This window comes from Lipophrys pholis, assembly GCF_963383615.2.
Source record: "Lipophrys pholis genome assembly, chromosome: 21".
NCBI classification, from domain to species: domain Eukaryota; kingdom Metazoa; phylum Chordata; class Actinopteri; order Blenniiformes; family Blenniidae; genus Lipophrys; species Lipophrys pholis.
Window position 1 is genome coordinate 9,967,663 of NC_137649.1, and position 16,453 is coordinate 9,984,115.

Below are 16,453 nucleotides of genomic sequence, written 5' to 3' on the forward strand. Positions count from 1 at the left end.
CTCTCTGCTGACAGTCTGCAGCAAGTAAAGTCGAGTGCTGACTGAGACACACATAGTGGCAAAGTAGACATACGAGTTCTTCTTATACGCAGATGTTTCTCACTATTCAAGCCCTTTACAGACTGATGAGGCCTTTCGAAGATGGACAGGCATTACTATCGCCACGACCCATGAGCACCGAGGACGACTTTCAAAAAGTTTCACTGAATCACATATGTGGGAACCTTTGATGCTGATTTCCACATAAACACAAAACCTGGACAAAGAATACAGGCCATCCAGGCCACAACAGAAAGCTGTGAAACCTTTGTTGTGACTGAAGTACAGACGGGAAGATCAAAGACACAACAGAACCAGGATAATAATGGGGCGTACAATCAGCTCACTACACAAAAACAAGTAGTGACACACACACACACACACACACACACACACACACACACACACACACACACACACACACACACACACACACACACACACACACACACACACACACACACACACACACACACACACACACACACACACACACACACACACACACACACACACACACACACACACACACAAACAGAAAGACAGCTTTTGCTTCCATGAAAGCCACCAAGAGGACAACCAAATTGTCAAGTTCAGCTGTCTTCAATGTTTCCCCCTCAACGCCTTCCCTTTGTAATGCCTAGGCAATGTGTTTGTTGTCCTGCAGGAGGGAAAAAAAGCAAACTGATGACACACGTACTACAAAGCCGCCACAGATTAGATAACACAGTGGGGGAACATTCAAAGACGAGAGAAGAGGCATCAAAGACTGTCGCGGAGAAGGGACAAAAACATATATTGTGGCAGATATTTGCATGCTGCCGAAAGATACATCGCTCAGTGAACTTCAAGATGGTCGGAGAGGCCTGAAATCCAAATGTTTTCACGGCTGTAATCTTATCAGTTTTCTCAAACAAATGTTTTAAAACATTCATCTATGATTCTTCAAAACAGATTCAGCACGTGTAGCACAGGAACGGAAACCAATGAACGTGAAGGAAGCCTATACAAACCAGAGTGAAAGAGTACTAACCACCACACCACTATGAAGCCTATAAATCACACAGATTGATATTTCATAGCATATCCAAAGTATGCCTTTAGAAGCTGCATCACTTTGCTGAAACATATCATCCATGAGTACAGCACTCTAATATGACTGTAAATAAATGTATGACAATATGACAAATTAAATGTATTTCAAATCAATTGGGATCATCCAGACTTAGTTTTTAGCTCATCCCAAAGTGGGCCGCTGGCTGACTGAACTGAATGGCCGAAGCCACCTTGAATTGAAGCAGCCGGGTTCCCTGGGTGGGCACATCCATGCTCACAGGCTGTTGTTGACTTAAAAGTTATAAGCCGGCCCCTTCCACCCACCCCCTCCACCCCTGAGTTGTCGCTCCATCTCTGACTTTTAACTCTGATCCACCCCTCGTGCTAAGCTGCAGGCACAAACGTAGCGAAGGTGTCCCTCCTTCCCGTTCCTCTGACAAAAATGCAATTTTTTTTCTCCCCCTTTTTTTTACTCAAAGAGTATTTGAGTAAAAATGTTATTATCTGACTCTTTTCTAAAATTGACCAAGATTCTGACTCAATATGAAGAAATAAGCTACTTTTAATTGCTGGTTGTATTGAAGACGGGTCATTGCTTTGACAAACCTGTCAGAAGCACATGAGTGTCTCAACAACAGGGGTAACATTCAATCCAAGCAGACTGAATTCATGAAAAAAATCTAATTAGGGGCACGAAACCTTTTGGAGATGAACATGAGTCAAAATTAACAAGGGTTTAGAGGCACATAAAGTTGTATTTAAACAAAAAATAAATCAACCCTGGGGCTAAATCCAGTGATTAAGCAATAAAAATTTTTTTTTATATAAATTGAACTTATCTAATGTGATTATTTGCATTACAGATACTGAGTTCTCTTTTCAAATGTTTTCATCATTGATCTCCTGATGAAAGAAATGCATAGTGCTCATTTGCATCAGATTAAAAGCAAATTAAAATGGAAAAAAAGGCAATTAGAACTAGTCCGTAATCAGCTTCGTCAGCTGTTATCGACAATGTCTGGAGATAAATCCACTTGTATCTGGCAAACTTCTTGTGACATTTTACTTCACAAAAGTTATTAAGTGACATCTCAGAATAGGCATCAACAAATCAAACTGAGGTCACGCAGGGAGAAACTGTAGCAGGCAGAGAGGGATTAAATTTATGGCGCCCCTGAGGTACTGCGAGGGAGAAAATAACCTTTTTACAAGATGTTTTTATGAGATTTCTGTCTGACCAAGCAAGCAAAGTTGCTCAAGTTATTTGGCAGAGTAGAATGGCCTGACCCTCTTAGACTAACAGATCACCACAATAACAATATAGCTTATCAGAAATAATTGCTTTTTTTTTTTACGTTTTCTGTGCAGCACTGCCATTTCCAACTGCTCAGAGTCTCACAGAAGGTTAAAGTCATTCTGTTAATTACTCACTCTTTCTCTGCTGCTCCAAAATTAACTGTAACCACTAAATATCATCTGTGTGAATCAGAAAAAAAAAACCCTGAAAATATAAGAAAGTTTCAACCTTATAAACACTTTTATATTTTCTAGTTTTCTTATAAGAAAAATGTATTCAGACCTTCAACAGAGTCAGAAGTTCAGACAAACACAAAGTGCTGAACATACAACTACACACAAACAAGGAAAATATAAATTGTTGTCAATTAACAGTCGGTAAAACAGACAGAGCATCTGGATATAAGTGAGCAAAACCATGATTTCATAACTGGTCGAGCTCCACTACCATCACTGAAAGGGTTACAAACTTGCACAAATGTCCCGGAGGAATCCTTGTTCCTCACAGCATCATCTCAGCTGTGTTCTCTCTTTACCTCATCCGTACGAGATTCATGGCTGAACCCAGAGGTTTTCGACAATAGATTTACTTCCATGTTACAGGTCATGGTGCTCCAGCACCACCCAACGTTTAATGGACTTCTACTGGCAGATAGCCACTCAGACATTATCCTGCAGGCCAATTGAATGGCAATTCTTTTCCCACTCTCTAATAACAAGTGATCCAAGCCCCAAGGCAGCAAAGCAGCCCCAAACCATGTTGCCCACTCCACCATGCTTCACTGTAGGAAAGATATTCCCATGTCGCTTTATGAAATCCTTAATATACCATGCATTGTGTTCTTCTCCAACAGTTTATTGTCATCATTGCTCAAAGCATCTTTTCTGGAGTATTATGCCAATGGACGTATGTCAGCCATACATGTTTTTCTATAGGAAAGCAATAGTTTCACTTTTGTTTACTATTCAATAGCTGTAACTTTCATGGAGAAATGTTTACACACGCAAAGGCTTACTTTGAGCCTTCAGCTCTTATCCTCATTTTTAGTATTCTGGTCTTGAATGGTTCTGAAAGGGGTAGAGTTCCAGTAAGAGTAGACAGCGTACAACGTAGTGTCCACATATTGACAGAAAATGTTCCAGAAACCTCTTCAAATCTTGAGCAAAGCAATGATTATTGACCACATTTTCTCTGAAATCTGGTTTTTAGGAGGAATTGATCCCATCAACAGACTCTTATGATTAAAAACTTCAAGTACTTATGACTCAACTCAGCATCTCGTTGATTTTCATTGATTTAACTTCACATTTGCAGACTACGTGCTCCAATTAGCCTGAGGCTCACTTAACATTCCCCAGCAGCAGTGTGAATTTTTAATTGTGGTGTTGAAGGCATTGAACAATTTTTTTTTTTTTTGATAATAGCAAATTAGCATTCTCTACATTTGTAATTTAAATGCCAAACAGGTCACATTTAATGAGCAATTTCTGTAAAGACCATACATTTTCTTTCCACATTATATCGAGAGTCAAGATGTAGGACAACTTTTTTTTATTTTTTTAAATAAAGTGTATTGGTCTGAGACATTATCAAACATATACATCAATTATTGACATATTAAATTACAGAAACATATCTAAATAAAGATTAGTCCATAGTTCAATTCCATAGAATCTTTTTTTGTGGCAGATTGGGTGAAAACTTGTACGTAACATTTTCTATCAGGAGTTTCTCCTCCATCATAAACTCAGACACAAAGCATGAATAATAAAATGTCTGCAGGTGGATGATTACTAGTGTATCTGAATATCCAGAAAGACTGAACACCCAGAAAGAATATATGAGATATCTCAGTAAGCAAGAGACAAAAAAAAATAAATCTGAATTTTTATTTTTACTGTTCAGCGCAAGCGAGGCTTATCATGGTGTGTCTGTGACAGGTGATAAGTGCCTCCATTCACCAGCTGACATCTTCTGCCCGTCACTTCTCCACCCCTGCTTCTTCTTTTGCTTTCAAAAATGCGCCAGCCTCCTTCTTGATAATAGCAGCATTCTGCCTTTGAATTGCAGTTCAAACAGTTTGGGATACCCATTAAAACTTCTTAAACTAGGCATCCAGCGGAGCATGTTGTCCACCCATGAATAGAACGGCTGTCTTTCTAGCAAGACCCAACCACACAGCCCATTTCACAGAGCCAAACGTCTCCAAACAACAAGGCAGACAGACAGTAAAACCGGAGGAGCCTTGAAATGTGGAGAACCTCCCTCTAATCGTTGCAGAGATGCAGTTTGGCCATGTTTCCTTTCACTAAGCCCCCTGGCTGCAAAAGCGCACCCACCAAAAGTGCCCGAATGCGTGAAATGGGACATCATATGGGATTGCCAGCATGAGGGAGCAAACGCAGAACTTGTGTGAAGCCATTTGATTTCTTCCAATATGTCGGAGGAAACCCTCCCTGCAGGGGGTGGACACGGCACAGTTTTAATCAGGAGGCCTTTGTCAGCGCGCAGGAAAGAGGCAGAGCACAAGATGAAATGGGAGAGGAGACCAGGAGGAGTTTGGCGAAATGAATGTGTCAAATACTGACGTGGGTGCTCCAAGGAAATCGCAGCTCTGAACGCGACCTGTGATTAGTCCTGGAGATGGATTTAGACTTCAGTTCAAACAGCAAATTAAGTGGGTTTCATCAGCGTGTGCATGTCTGCATTAGTATTTGTGTGCGAGGGAGGAGGAAAGTGTACTGCACACTATCAGCACTTTAAAATGAAAAAGTTGAGAGATGATTTTGGGTAAACACAAGAGCTGCTTTGGATACGAGGGAAAACGTGGTCCAGCCAAGCCAGAGGAATCACCAGACCATATGGTGTGTGCTCACAATGGGTCTGAGTGTCCAAGTGGTGAGCTTGCTTGGACTTCATATGCATCTTCGGGCTTGTGCAGGCTTTTGTCCTGCCAACATGAGGCTGTGCATCACCACTTGTATCACTGAATGCCTTTCTGTGTATACTTCAGCGGATATACCCTTGTGCACATGTGTTTTGTTTGTGTGAGAGGACCCAAGCAGGTTCATTGGCTGGGCACATCTGCGAACGCAGGCTGCTGTTGACTCTAAAGTTATAAGACCGTCCTTCGAGTCATCGGCTGTCTGGCTTTCATCTCAGATTCGTCTTCAGTGCCAAGCTGCAGGCCAAAACACGGCACAGGTGTCCCTCAGCAGCTTTCTCTTCGTCAAAATCCTATTTTTCTCGCCTTATGTTTGGCTTGACGGTATTGAGGAGACTTTTCCAATAGGAATTATGACTTCTCTAGAATACTGCAAGAAGACAGATGGAACAATATGTTGAATGAAAATGCATTTACTTGTGCATTTTAATGGATCTTAACTGCATTGAATGTAAACCATAGCCCCTCAGCTCAATTTATTACGTTTTGTGTCTTTTTGAAGATTTTTAATGGCATTGAGGGAAGACTAGATCAGTAAATCTTTACAGCTGAAGGTTTCATTGTGGGTTATACAGTGGACATTGTACCAGCACTTTCTTTTTTCTTTTTTTTTTTAACAAACGGCCATTTGACAATTTTAACTGAGGCAGTGACATTTTGAGTCAGGGCACATGATGATTTACGGGGGCAGCCCTGAGAAACTACAGCCATTTTCTCATCCTGAATAACAAAGTAAGGCAGCAGCAGTATCCTAACAGGAATGAAAAGACAAGAAAAGATAGCACAGGTGAGAAATGATAGCTGGAAATGCACAGATATTTTTTTTTATGCCAGTCAAGGGTGAGTTCAGGTTCGCTTAGGCAGCAGCTTACTGACAGATCGTTACATGTTTTTTTGGGATAATGAGCTCCTTCAAACTTTTGGATTTCCAGAGCAGCAGGACGGCTGTCTTAGCTGCGAAACCCCAGATCTACTCTCAGCTTGTTTCAATGGAAACTCTCTGTTTGGCCTGATTTGGCTCAAATTAAATTGGGAAGCAAGCCATCGAGCCAAAGCCATTATAGTCCCTGTAAGCAGCATTGGGGGAAGCTGTCCTGGGATTCATTCAGGTATTATCTATTCAAAAAGAGACGCTAATGTTGAGCCAAATGAGGAATGTTCAGGTGAAACAGACTGAATTTTAATTCATAGACTGGGGCAACATTTGCAGAAAGAAGGGCCTAATTGGAAGGGAAATAAATTATGCACGCGCAGAGGAAATACAGGGAACAATGGAACCATCATGGATGATGTATAATATATAAGAGGTCACTCGCAGCTGGAGCTGAAATGTGGAAGAAAATCGAAGCCTTTGATTGCCCACCAGACAATGTCTGAGATAATGGGCTGTTTCACAGTCAGCTAAAAACGTTTTTTTTTGTTTTTTTTAAATCAAAATCAAATGCACAATTCAACATCATTTGTACACTTTTGGATGGAAGTTTAGGAACAAGAGTTTCAAATCTACAAACTGAAAACATCATCTATTCGTCCATCTGCTAAATTGCTTTTATTGAACCATGTGCACACGTGGGCTTCCTGTGGTCCCTGCATTGGGGATAATTGGAGACTGAAATAGCCCGTGTGTGAATGTGTCTTTGTTTGCCCTGTGATGGTCTGGTGACTTGTTTACAGTGGACCCTTTCTTCACCTGCAATCCGCTGGGATCTGTTTCAGCACCTTGTGCATACAGGTACATACAAAGATGTGCGATTTCTAATCAAAATAAGATCTTTACGGTATGTAGCCACGTCTTTTCACCATAGACTTATGATATCTAGTAAGCCCTTGACAGGCAGGATCAATGAGTTTTTTATCTAAACATAAATTAATCTGTATTATAGTTTCAGAGCATCAAATTGACATGTTTCTGGTTGAAGATATAGGTTCACAAATCTATGATCTGAACCTATAAACGGCAAGTATGCAGCTGTGGTCAAGACCTTTAAAACATTGTAGAATTGTAACAGATTCCGCTGCATTGTTTAAAAGTTACCTCTGCATGATGGTAATCAACAGAAACAGAACCAACACACACATACAAATAGATGCACAGGGTTTCAAAAGGCACACTGAGGGCTTCTGAAGCCATTTCTCAACACTTACTTGATGTAATAAGGAACCTTATTCTGAGAAACTGCACGTTGCCAGGGGAGCTGTACAGATGCTGCAGACAGAGACAGAGACAAAGATAAAGAAGAAGGGAAAGATAATACAATAAGTCAAGCAGTTAAAATCAAAACATCATTTAAAAAAAAAAAAACGACCCACAATCTCACTGTGCAGAATTATAATCCATTTAGAGTTTGGAGCCTGACTTGAAGTAAGTTTTGCCTCCAACTCTTCCATAATGATACAGCGCCACGAAAAGAGCAAGACTGTTATGGAGCGTGAAATTGGTGGAAAAACATACATGGATACTTTTTACAAAAGGAAGAAGGGGGATGGGAACAATATGGCCGTGTATAAAAAAATAAAATAAAGAAACTTGAACACTTGAAATAAATAAATGGAAGAGGTCCTCATACACATGTTTAACCTTTGTAGACAGAGAACAAGGAAATAAATAGAGACAGACCAGGAAAGCCCCTGAAAATGACAAGCTGGCACAGTTTTAAAAACAGCCAAATAAGAGACTTGTGAAACTCTCAAGAGCAATAAGAGGCAGAAATGTTGTTTGATTTATCACCCTCCCACTTCCCCTCCTCCTTGACACAGCCCTACACTCGGATAGAGAGATGAAAAGACAGTAAGAGAAAGAGATTAAGCGAGATTGGGAGATATACTAGATGGAGAGGACCCGATAAGAACGCAGTACTTTATTGATCCCTGAGGGAATATTAAGCTACTAGTGTAATGAGAGCCAATGTGCGATGAAGGAGATAGTGTCATGGAGCCAAAAGATTAAAGCGGGGTGATGTTTTGTCTAGTGTCATTTCCAACCTCTCAGCAGGGCTCACTTTAAAAAATTCACATCTAATGGTGACACGGAGGGGTGACCGAACTTGAATCTGAATCACGCATCGTCCATTGTGTCTCTGGATCTGACAGCCGGCAAAGCAAATCAGGTGGCGTGAGAGGAACGCTAACAGCTGTGAGATTACAGAAAATGAGAAAAGGGGCAGGAGAACGGCGGCTTTTGCTAATGTTCATACTCCGGCATTTGTCTTTTCTCCTCAGCTTTGTATCTAATGCTCTCTGTTCTACTAATGACCGCTCTAAAGAGGGGGAAAGAGGGGGGAGTCAGTGGAGAGCGGTAATTAATCCTTGCATTATTCAAGAGTAAAGTGCCTTAGCCTGAAAAACTGTGCACACAACCACTGACCATGCACGACTCTGAAGCGGCTAGGATAAGAAGAAGGGGCAAGGGGAAAACCCGGGTGTGTGAAACAGTGAGACTTGAGGGTGAAACAAACCAAGTCATGCAAAAATTCTCATTTGCAAAGAGAGGTAATTGGCTCTGTACTCACTGGAGAGGAAATGTTGGGAGGAGGGGCCAAAGTCTCGGTGAGCTTCCTGGAGGAGTTTCAGCCGTTCATCCACTGCCACCTGTACGATGACGACACACACACACACACACACACACACACACATACACAGAGAGAGAGAGAGAGAGAAAGAGAGAGCTGTCAGATGTGGGCGAGAAAGTTATGGTCGCAGAGACTTTACAGTGGCTGGTCCTGGCGTCATGGTTGGGATGAATTCAATTTCATTGCAATTAGGTCAGAAGTGAATTTTCTGTAAAACCCAAAGAAACTTTTCTTTATAAACGAGGTACACAACCACACAATGTTGTGAGCAATTTGCCGTTAATATACATGTGTGCTGTGACATTTAACACAGTTTACGAACTATATAGAAGTTTAAATGAGTTGACAGTCGATTGCATTTCCACAATTTGCTACTCAGCATATATATATATATATATATATATATATATATATATATATACACACAGCAACTAAATGAGTTCATTTTAGTGGACACTACTGAGCAGCAGCAGCCCATGCGTATCTATGTTGGTATACGTTGAAACATTTAAAGAGATTTCAGAGCCCAGATATAGTGACAATAACAACATAGTCATCTCAAGGCATTTTTCTAGAGGAAAACCCAAGAATTCCACATGAGCAAGCATAAGGACGATAGAAGAACAGGAAGAAACCTACAAAGCCAGGCTTTCAGTTGGAGACTTTCTGCTGTTCCGGTTGGGGTTACATGACAGAAGGAGAGAAAAGGACAGGAAAGCAACATAGAGCAATGAACTAAGTGTCATAATAATGTAAGATAATCTGCTCCCTGGCGCCTTGATGTTGTTTAGGAAGCTCAGATCACAAATTTCCAATTCTCCCAGCAGTGTAAACCTAGAGCAGCTTAAGTAGAAAATGGCCTGAACCAGTCCCAACTGTGAGCTTTATTAAATAAGAACGTTTTAAGGCTAATCTTAAAAGTACAGACGATGTTGGTAGAAAGATCTGCATACCATGCAAAAGTAAAGGATACCACTATTCTTTTCTATCAGGAATTGTTTCAGAATTGTCACAGGTTTTCGTTGACATGTCATTTAGACAGAACATTTTTCTAGGTTGGTGTGATTGGTGAGAAATTTGAAAAGTGGGTGTGGTAATGCAGGAAGAAGTGAACGCGCCACCAGGGTCATATGTTTTCCTTCTCCTCGCAGGAGATCTGCTCTTGAGTTCCTCGTGAAGTATGAAATGTACTGACCACAACTAATTTGTTCTTCTTCTTGTTCTTGCCACCTCCGAGAAATTAACCCATCTCTCTGCTCTTGTGGAGTATGTACTCTATCTACCTTGACTCTTCTTCTCCAAACCAGTGTCTCCTGAAACTTTCTTCCTTATACCAACCTGCCTGCACTTCATCCACCACTTTATCCTCTCTTTCACCTCCTCACTGGCCTTCCTCTTTTCCTTTTTCCTACCGACTCTTTTTATTGCATCTTTCCCCTCCACCGATTCCACTATAATCTTTCCTGCACATATCACCAAATCACCTCAACCTAGTTTCTCTCAATATCCCACCAAACTGTCCAACATGAGCGGTCCCTGTAATCATTCTTCCACCATTCTGTCCATTTTGATCACTCAATATCCTCAGCCCTGCCACCTCCAGTTATGCTTCCTGTCTTTTAGTTTGTGCCTCCGTGTCTAAAACACAGCTGGACTCCAGTAGGCCTTCCCCTTCAACTGATGTAGGGTCCTTTTATGTACTATAGTTACAGTTGTAAGAACAGGTGAAAATCATTTTTAAAAAAGATGATGGAACTTGTCTCTGATGCACAATGTTTTAGTGGGAACAAACATGAATGCCAAATTTTAACAACATCTCGGATATTGCATCAACACAATGACCTTGTCTTTTCACCTTTATTTAATTTTTAATATTTCATCTTGACAACCAACTAAAATGTGTGTTTCCGTTTTTGAAGAAAAGTATTGCACTATTAAGCTGAACTGTCTCAGGCGTTCACCTATTATCATAAAGATTTCTTGTGAAATCTAGGTAATGTAATAAGTATATTCATCCAACAGCATTATTGTTGCATTCATGTTGTTGAATTGAGAATAACAGACAGTAATTGAGTGTGAATAGATAAACAGCCAAATCAGTCTAGAGTAGAGTCTCGGTATGCAGAAAAAGAGCATCCTGCTACATGTTTACATGTTTAAATCAGAAATGGAGAAAAATTATTTGAATTACAAAATGGCTTTCAATCAGTTCAACATTTAATTTCAGATAAATACCCCCAAAAAAAACAAATGCCCCCGAAAAGTAACACGCTGATAATAAAAAAGGTTAACTCAGAACTTCATACAAGCCCTGAGTTATCCATCACACAGACAGTCACTATTGCACTCCTCTGAAAGCTGTTGATAGACCTCTCAGGCGCTGCACCTGTGCCCTGCTCTGTGTGACTGTGGGGCTGTTTTGCTTCATCAGTCGAACTAACAGGACAGCGCTGGCACTCTGCAACACGCACATACGCACAGACAGGCAGGTACTTTGAACATCACACATACCCACACAGTGATCTGAAAATATGGCCAGAAAGGCCACAAAGCCCTGCTTCTTTTGGGACACGAATGACCATTTTGCTCACTGTACCACGGCAAGGATGATGATGATGATGCTGATAGCCGTCTGCATACAACAAACAAATCCTCACACCACTGAGTCACTGAGCTTATTAGTGACGCTGCCGCCTTCCTGCAGAGTGAAAGAAATTAAGGGCGCCGACAACAAAGAGATAAAAAGTGCTGCCCACGGAAACGCTGGCCTCCTCTCACACAGTGTTTGAGTTAGTACCACTCTCCAGAAAGAGAGAAAAAGGATTGTTAGTGAGTGTCCTCACAGCACATAGGAAATATCAAAAGGCTACAAATTAGCAGAGAAACCCTGTTTTGCTCTGCAGCAATGTCACACTTAAAAACGGATGACTTCAGGTTTATTTTCCCAGATTAAAATTTTTCTCATCACGTAACTTTTTTCTACTTCTTCAAGTGCCTTTTGTCCTCTGGTGTTCTCGCCTAATTTATCAACAGCTAGAGCACAAAAGAAAAAATTCAAATAGATTTTATTGTGGGAAAAGAAATAAGTCACAGTCAGTGCAGCCTAAATCTGGAGTGTTTTAAATTGATGCCATCACAGCTGGGAAGTCTGACCGGTCAGTGTGTGACTGATTCCCAGATTATTTCATTCTTAGTATTCTTATCGTGTGTCTACACAATTCCATTGTTTCCTATGGCTCTAAAGGTTCTTGACACTCTTTTATATAATCTCTGTACAATAACCTTATACAAGTTATTTGAATCACATATTTCTCCAGGTTATTCTTGCATCTTTTGTTAGCAGAAAGGCGAAGACGACAGCGGAAATAGTACCAAGCCTAATCTTTTGAGCCATCCCCGATAAGAAGACATTGTAAAATGGAAAACTAGACAACTGACGGAAACATGTCTGAAGGGATTTCTTACAACCTACCGATTTGAAATTGTGACACGATATGCTCTCCTGCTCGCACACGCTCGACAGAGAGGATTCCAGTTTCTAATTCACAACCAGCTCCCGTGCTCATTGCCTTTCATGTGAGGACGCGTAAGGAGACTTCTCCACAACTTTCCCTTCAGGGCTCAGACATGCCCCGCTCTGAGAAACACTCATTGAATTCAGACCAAGACTACCGAGTGCATAGAAAGCCAGGAACGCGACTGACGAGCCGTGAGAGTTGCGTCCATTGATGTGCGGTGACAAAGTGTTGCATTGAACACGGAGCCGTGCTGAAATGAAAAAAAAGCGACACAGGTAGAGGGACAAGTCTCAGTCCCCAGTGAGTTCAGCTGACAAAAAGCACAGACGGAGAAATTCAGATAGACACACACAAAGACAGAGAGAACAAATACGAATACAAGCTGCCAGAAAGAGAACGAGAGCGGAGATCTGAACGGCGATACGCTGAATATGGCAAGTGTGGACAAAAAACTGAAGAAAAACTACGCACATGAACTCAGAAAGCATGAAAATGAAAACCGCTCTGTGTGGTTTTGCAGGGATTCAGAAGGGTTTAAAGTACCTGTAGAAGTTTCCATCTCATGCTGAGCTGGTCCAGTTGTCGGGAGGCGGTGGACGACAGCTGGATGTCCAGCGGTGTCAGCTCGGCAGAAAGTTCATTAACAAGTCGAACATCCTGACGTAACGGGGCCACTTCGTCTCTGAAGGCCTGGACAGAAGTATTGACATCATTGAAACATTGTAATTATATTACAATTATAACATGAGCCTAACAAATTGTTTATTTACAAGATTTGAGCTTCATAAAATGGTGTTGTTGTCACAGAGTGTCAATTATCTTGACTTATGCCTTTCATTGTCATAGCTGTTTGTCTTTTTCCTGTTTGACCCAATAATCTCTAAATGGAGATAAATTACATTTTGAAATGGGTTTAGTTGTGCCATATTTTATATTTAAAGTCTCCTCGATGGCTGTCAGGATCAAATTGAATCTGTGCAGCATGTGTCCCACTTGGAAGGACAAGTGAGTCTGTGGCTGCAATGGAAACTATTAATAGAGCTTTTTATCTAAAGTGGGACCCTGAATGACATGAATATTAGGAAATGTAATTGGGCTGAGTCTACATGCTACTGGGGCACAATCATTAAAATCTGATGTGCAACACTTCCGCTTCCTCGTGCAACCTGTGACTCTTGACTCCACTGATTTCTAATTGCTGCAGGTTATCCTTGCTCCTTTATTTGTCCATTGTTTTGCTCGTTAACTGAATTCGGCGTCTGTTATTCAGCCGGCTCTCCTTGGCGAAGACATTCTGAAATTTCTTGAGCAGCATTTGCAAACAAACATAGCAGAACGAATTAACTGCGCACATCATCGCTTTGAGAAGCGTTTGGATGTTGGAAGCAGGTATGACAATTCGCCTAAAGAGCCCTCATCAACATTGCTTATGCATGTGAAGTTCTGGCTCATCATTTCACTTCAGGCAAATGCTGAACTACAAATTAGTTGCAAAGTTCAATTAAATAAAGTTGTTGTACGAGTATAAGACAACAACGATTACAAGAATCCTACAAGGATCACAGTGAGTTGCTGATGATAATTTAAATATTTAAAACTGACAACACACACGTGCACAAATTGCACTTTTTGCTTCCTATTTAGTTTCATTTGCAGTGTGCTGTGTCTATTCCTCGCAGAAATCACAAAGATGCTTTACTGGTTTTCCTCAGGCGATGGTCGTTCTCATGCTACGGTTGCATCTGCTCCTCCAATGCATCATCCTCGCAGCCACTCGAAGTGTTTGAAATGCAGCATTTTAAAGCCTTTTAAAGGGCATCTGAACTTTTGAGTGATTGAGCAAAATGTCTGCAAATAACATCCAGCATGTTCATCTCATTTCTAAGTGCCTGCGCTGTTGTGATGCAGAACTAAAGGCGCTGAATACTTGGCCTTGATTATAAAACACCACCTTTTCCAATTTATTTTAGAGAAAAAAAAACCATTGTCTCATGTTTGAACTAATACGCGACATTAGAGAGACATAAACTGAGAGAGACTAATCTTAAAGTCTGAGGTGGTTTCGCAATAGTGCACACACCACACCCAAACTGGCCTTCCCCTCTGACTCACCGTGGTCCTGTCGATGTGGTCCTGGAGAGAGTCGATCAGCAGATCACCCACAGGCTGCCAGGTAGCCTTGGCCTCCTCCGCTCGAGTCAGTCGCAAGTCAAGCTGGTCCATCGAGCTTTGCAGTTCCTGGAGCCGCTCCAAGGCGCACTCCACCTGATTCTGCCAGCCACCGACGTGCCCTTTCAGACGCTCCCAGCGCTCCCTCACCTCGCCCGTCTGCTTGCGGATAGCCCGAGCCAAGTCCCGGGCCTTTTCCTCAGGGGTGAGGTCTGGAGGAAGACGGAGGAAGAAGAAAAAAAAAGAAAAAATAGGTTAATCTGTTGACGACGACATTTTTCCTCAATACGTTTATCCTATGGTGGAGCTGCAAAGTTCAAGATATTTCTAAGAATCCCAAATAAAGCTCTCCTCTGAAGCCTTATTATTAGAAATGCACTGCTAACACATTAAAATTCATGCATTCAGCTGACACTACTTGTTTCATATCCCTTAACAGCTTAAGCATCATTTCCATATAAACAAACGTATCAAAGAACAGTTCAGAGAGAAAAGTCAAAAGTATTAATCCCATATTTAATCAAACACCTCGCTAGTGAAATACAAAAAGTCTTATTTGTGCAACTGTCATTTTCTTAAAAATCACCTGTTCTTCCCTTAGATGATGCAAAAGTAGTAAATATATGATTTCAGAACACTTCAGCCAGTGCTTTGTCATTTCTATGTCTTACATAGTTTGAACACGTCTGACTGTAATTGTGTTTTGGAACATGGAAGCACAGAAAACACCCCTGTTGGGTGTGTTCTTTCTTCTACGAGAATTTCCAGTATTTCTTGGGCAAGTAGGAAAATTCAGGACAGAAAAAAAAAAAAAAAGAAAAAAGGGAGAGCGGGAGGGAGGAAAAAAAAATGAAAGACGACAGGAGAAAATAGACTGGAGATGAGGGTGAAGGCAGTCAATGTGTAATGAAAGTGCCCAAAAAAAATGGAAAGGGTGAGTTATTGAGGGTCTCGGGACTGTGAAAGGCAGGGAAGGTTAGGACAGCCCATAATAGTGACAAACTGGAGGATGCAGGTAAAACGGAAGCGAAAAGCAGGCAGGGTAAGAAATAATAACAAAAAAAATAAATAAAATAAGTATATATATATATAAACTCTCTTAAAAGGTCCCCTAACACCCATTTTAACCACGAAGAAAGATGAGCAGCCTTTATTAGTTCTAAGGTCTCGTCTCCTGGGTCGTGGCTGAATTACTGTCTTCACCTGTTGCACCTCTGAAATCTCTCTCTCGGTATTTTACCTGCGCACGAGGAAAGACGGGCTGCGGGGCAGTGCTTCACGCTGATACAGAGTAATGAAGGCTGTGATGGACACGCACAGCAACAAGAGGTACGTTTTGAAAACAAAAGCACTGAGAGACACTGTAAGATGCTTCAAGTTCACAATTTATTGCAGTTTGACTTGAGGCTTTTTAATCTATTTATACAAAGAGATGTAGGGCTTTGATATCTGCATCAAAGATCACAGGATACAAGCCTATTGGTCTGTACTCTGTAGTCTCGCCACACCCCTACACGGCCCCTTGGGTTGGTTTAATTATTTACACAGTAGGGTTTTAGTTTGAAGGGAAATGTGCTGACTTAATACTTCCCTGCCGCATCCAACAGAGGCAGACAAGCGATCCGTTGCTCCTTTACAGATTTGGATTACCTCACACTCAGAGTCGAATGATTGCCGTTTCGGAGGCACTTTGTACAAAAAACTGGGCGCAATGAGTCCTCACATTTGGTTTGACGCGAAACAACCGTGAAGGCTCGAGGGCTTTGTTGGTGAGGATAAAGAAACATTTCTGAAATGGTTTTTCCATTTTAGCAGGTTTACTTTTAAGCATTTTTTTTCTCCTTTAGTTGGAGTTTATACT

General features: G+C 41.2%; 1 protein-coding gene across 5 annotated transcripts in view; it reads right to left on the minus strand.

The window, feature by feature from the left end:
* Positions 1–16,453, minus strand: part of utrn (utrophin) — a gene marked incomplete at its 3' end in the record, with an annotated part of 191,344 nt that overhangs the window by 50,883 nt on the left and 124,008 nt on the right. For all 5 annotated transcript variants that reach the window (XM_080490632.1, XM_080490631.1, XM_080490633.1 and 2 more), the window contains 4 exons: positions 14,536–14,804; positions 12,967–13,113; positions 8,846–8,924; positions 7,482–7,542 (listed from right to left, as the gene is read on the minus strand). In XM_080490632.1, coding sequence (XP_080346758.1) covers positions 7,482–7,542; positions 8,846–8,924; positions 12,967–13,113; positions 14,536–14,804 — 556 coding nt within the window. The remainder of the gene's footprint in view (positions 1–7,481; positions 7,543–8,845; positions 8,925–12,966; positions 13,114–14,535; positions 14,805–16,453) is intronic.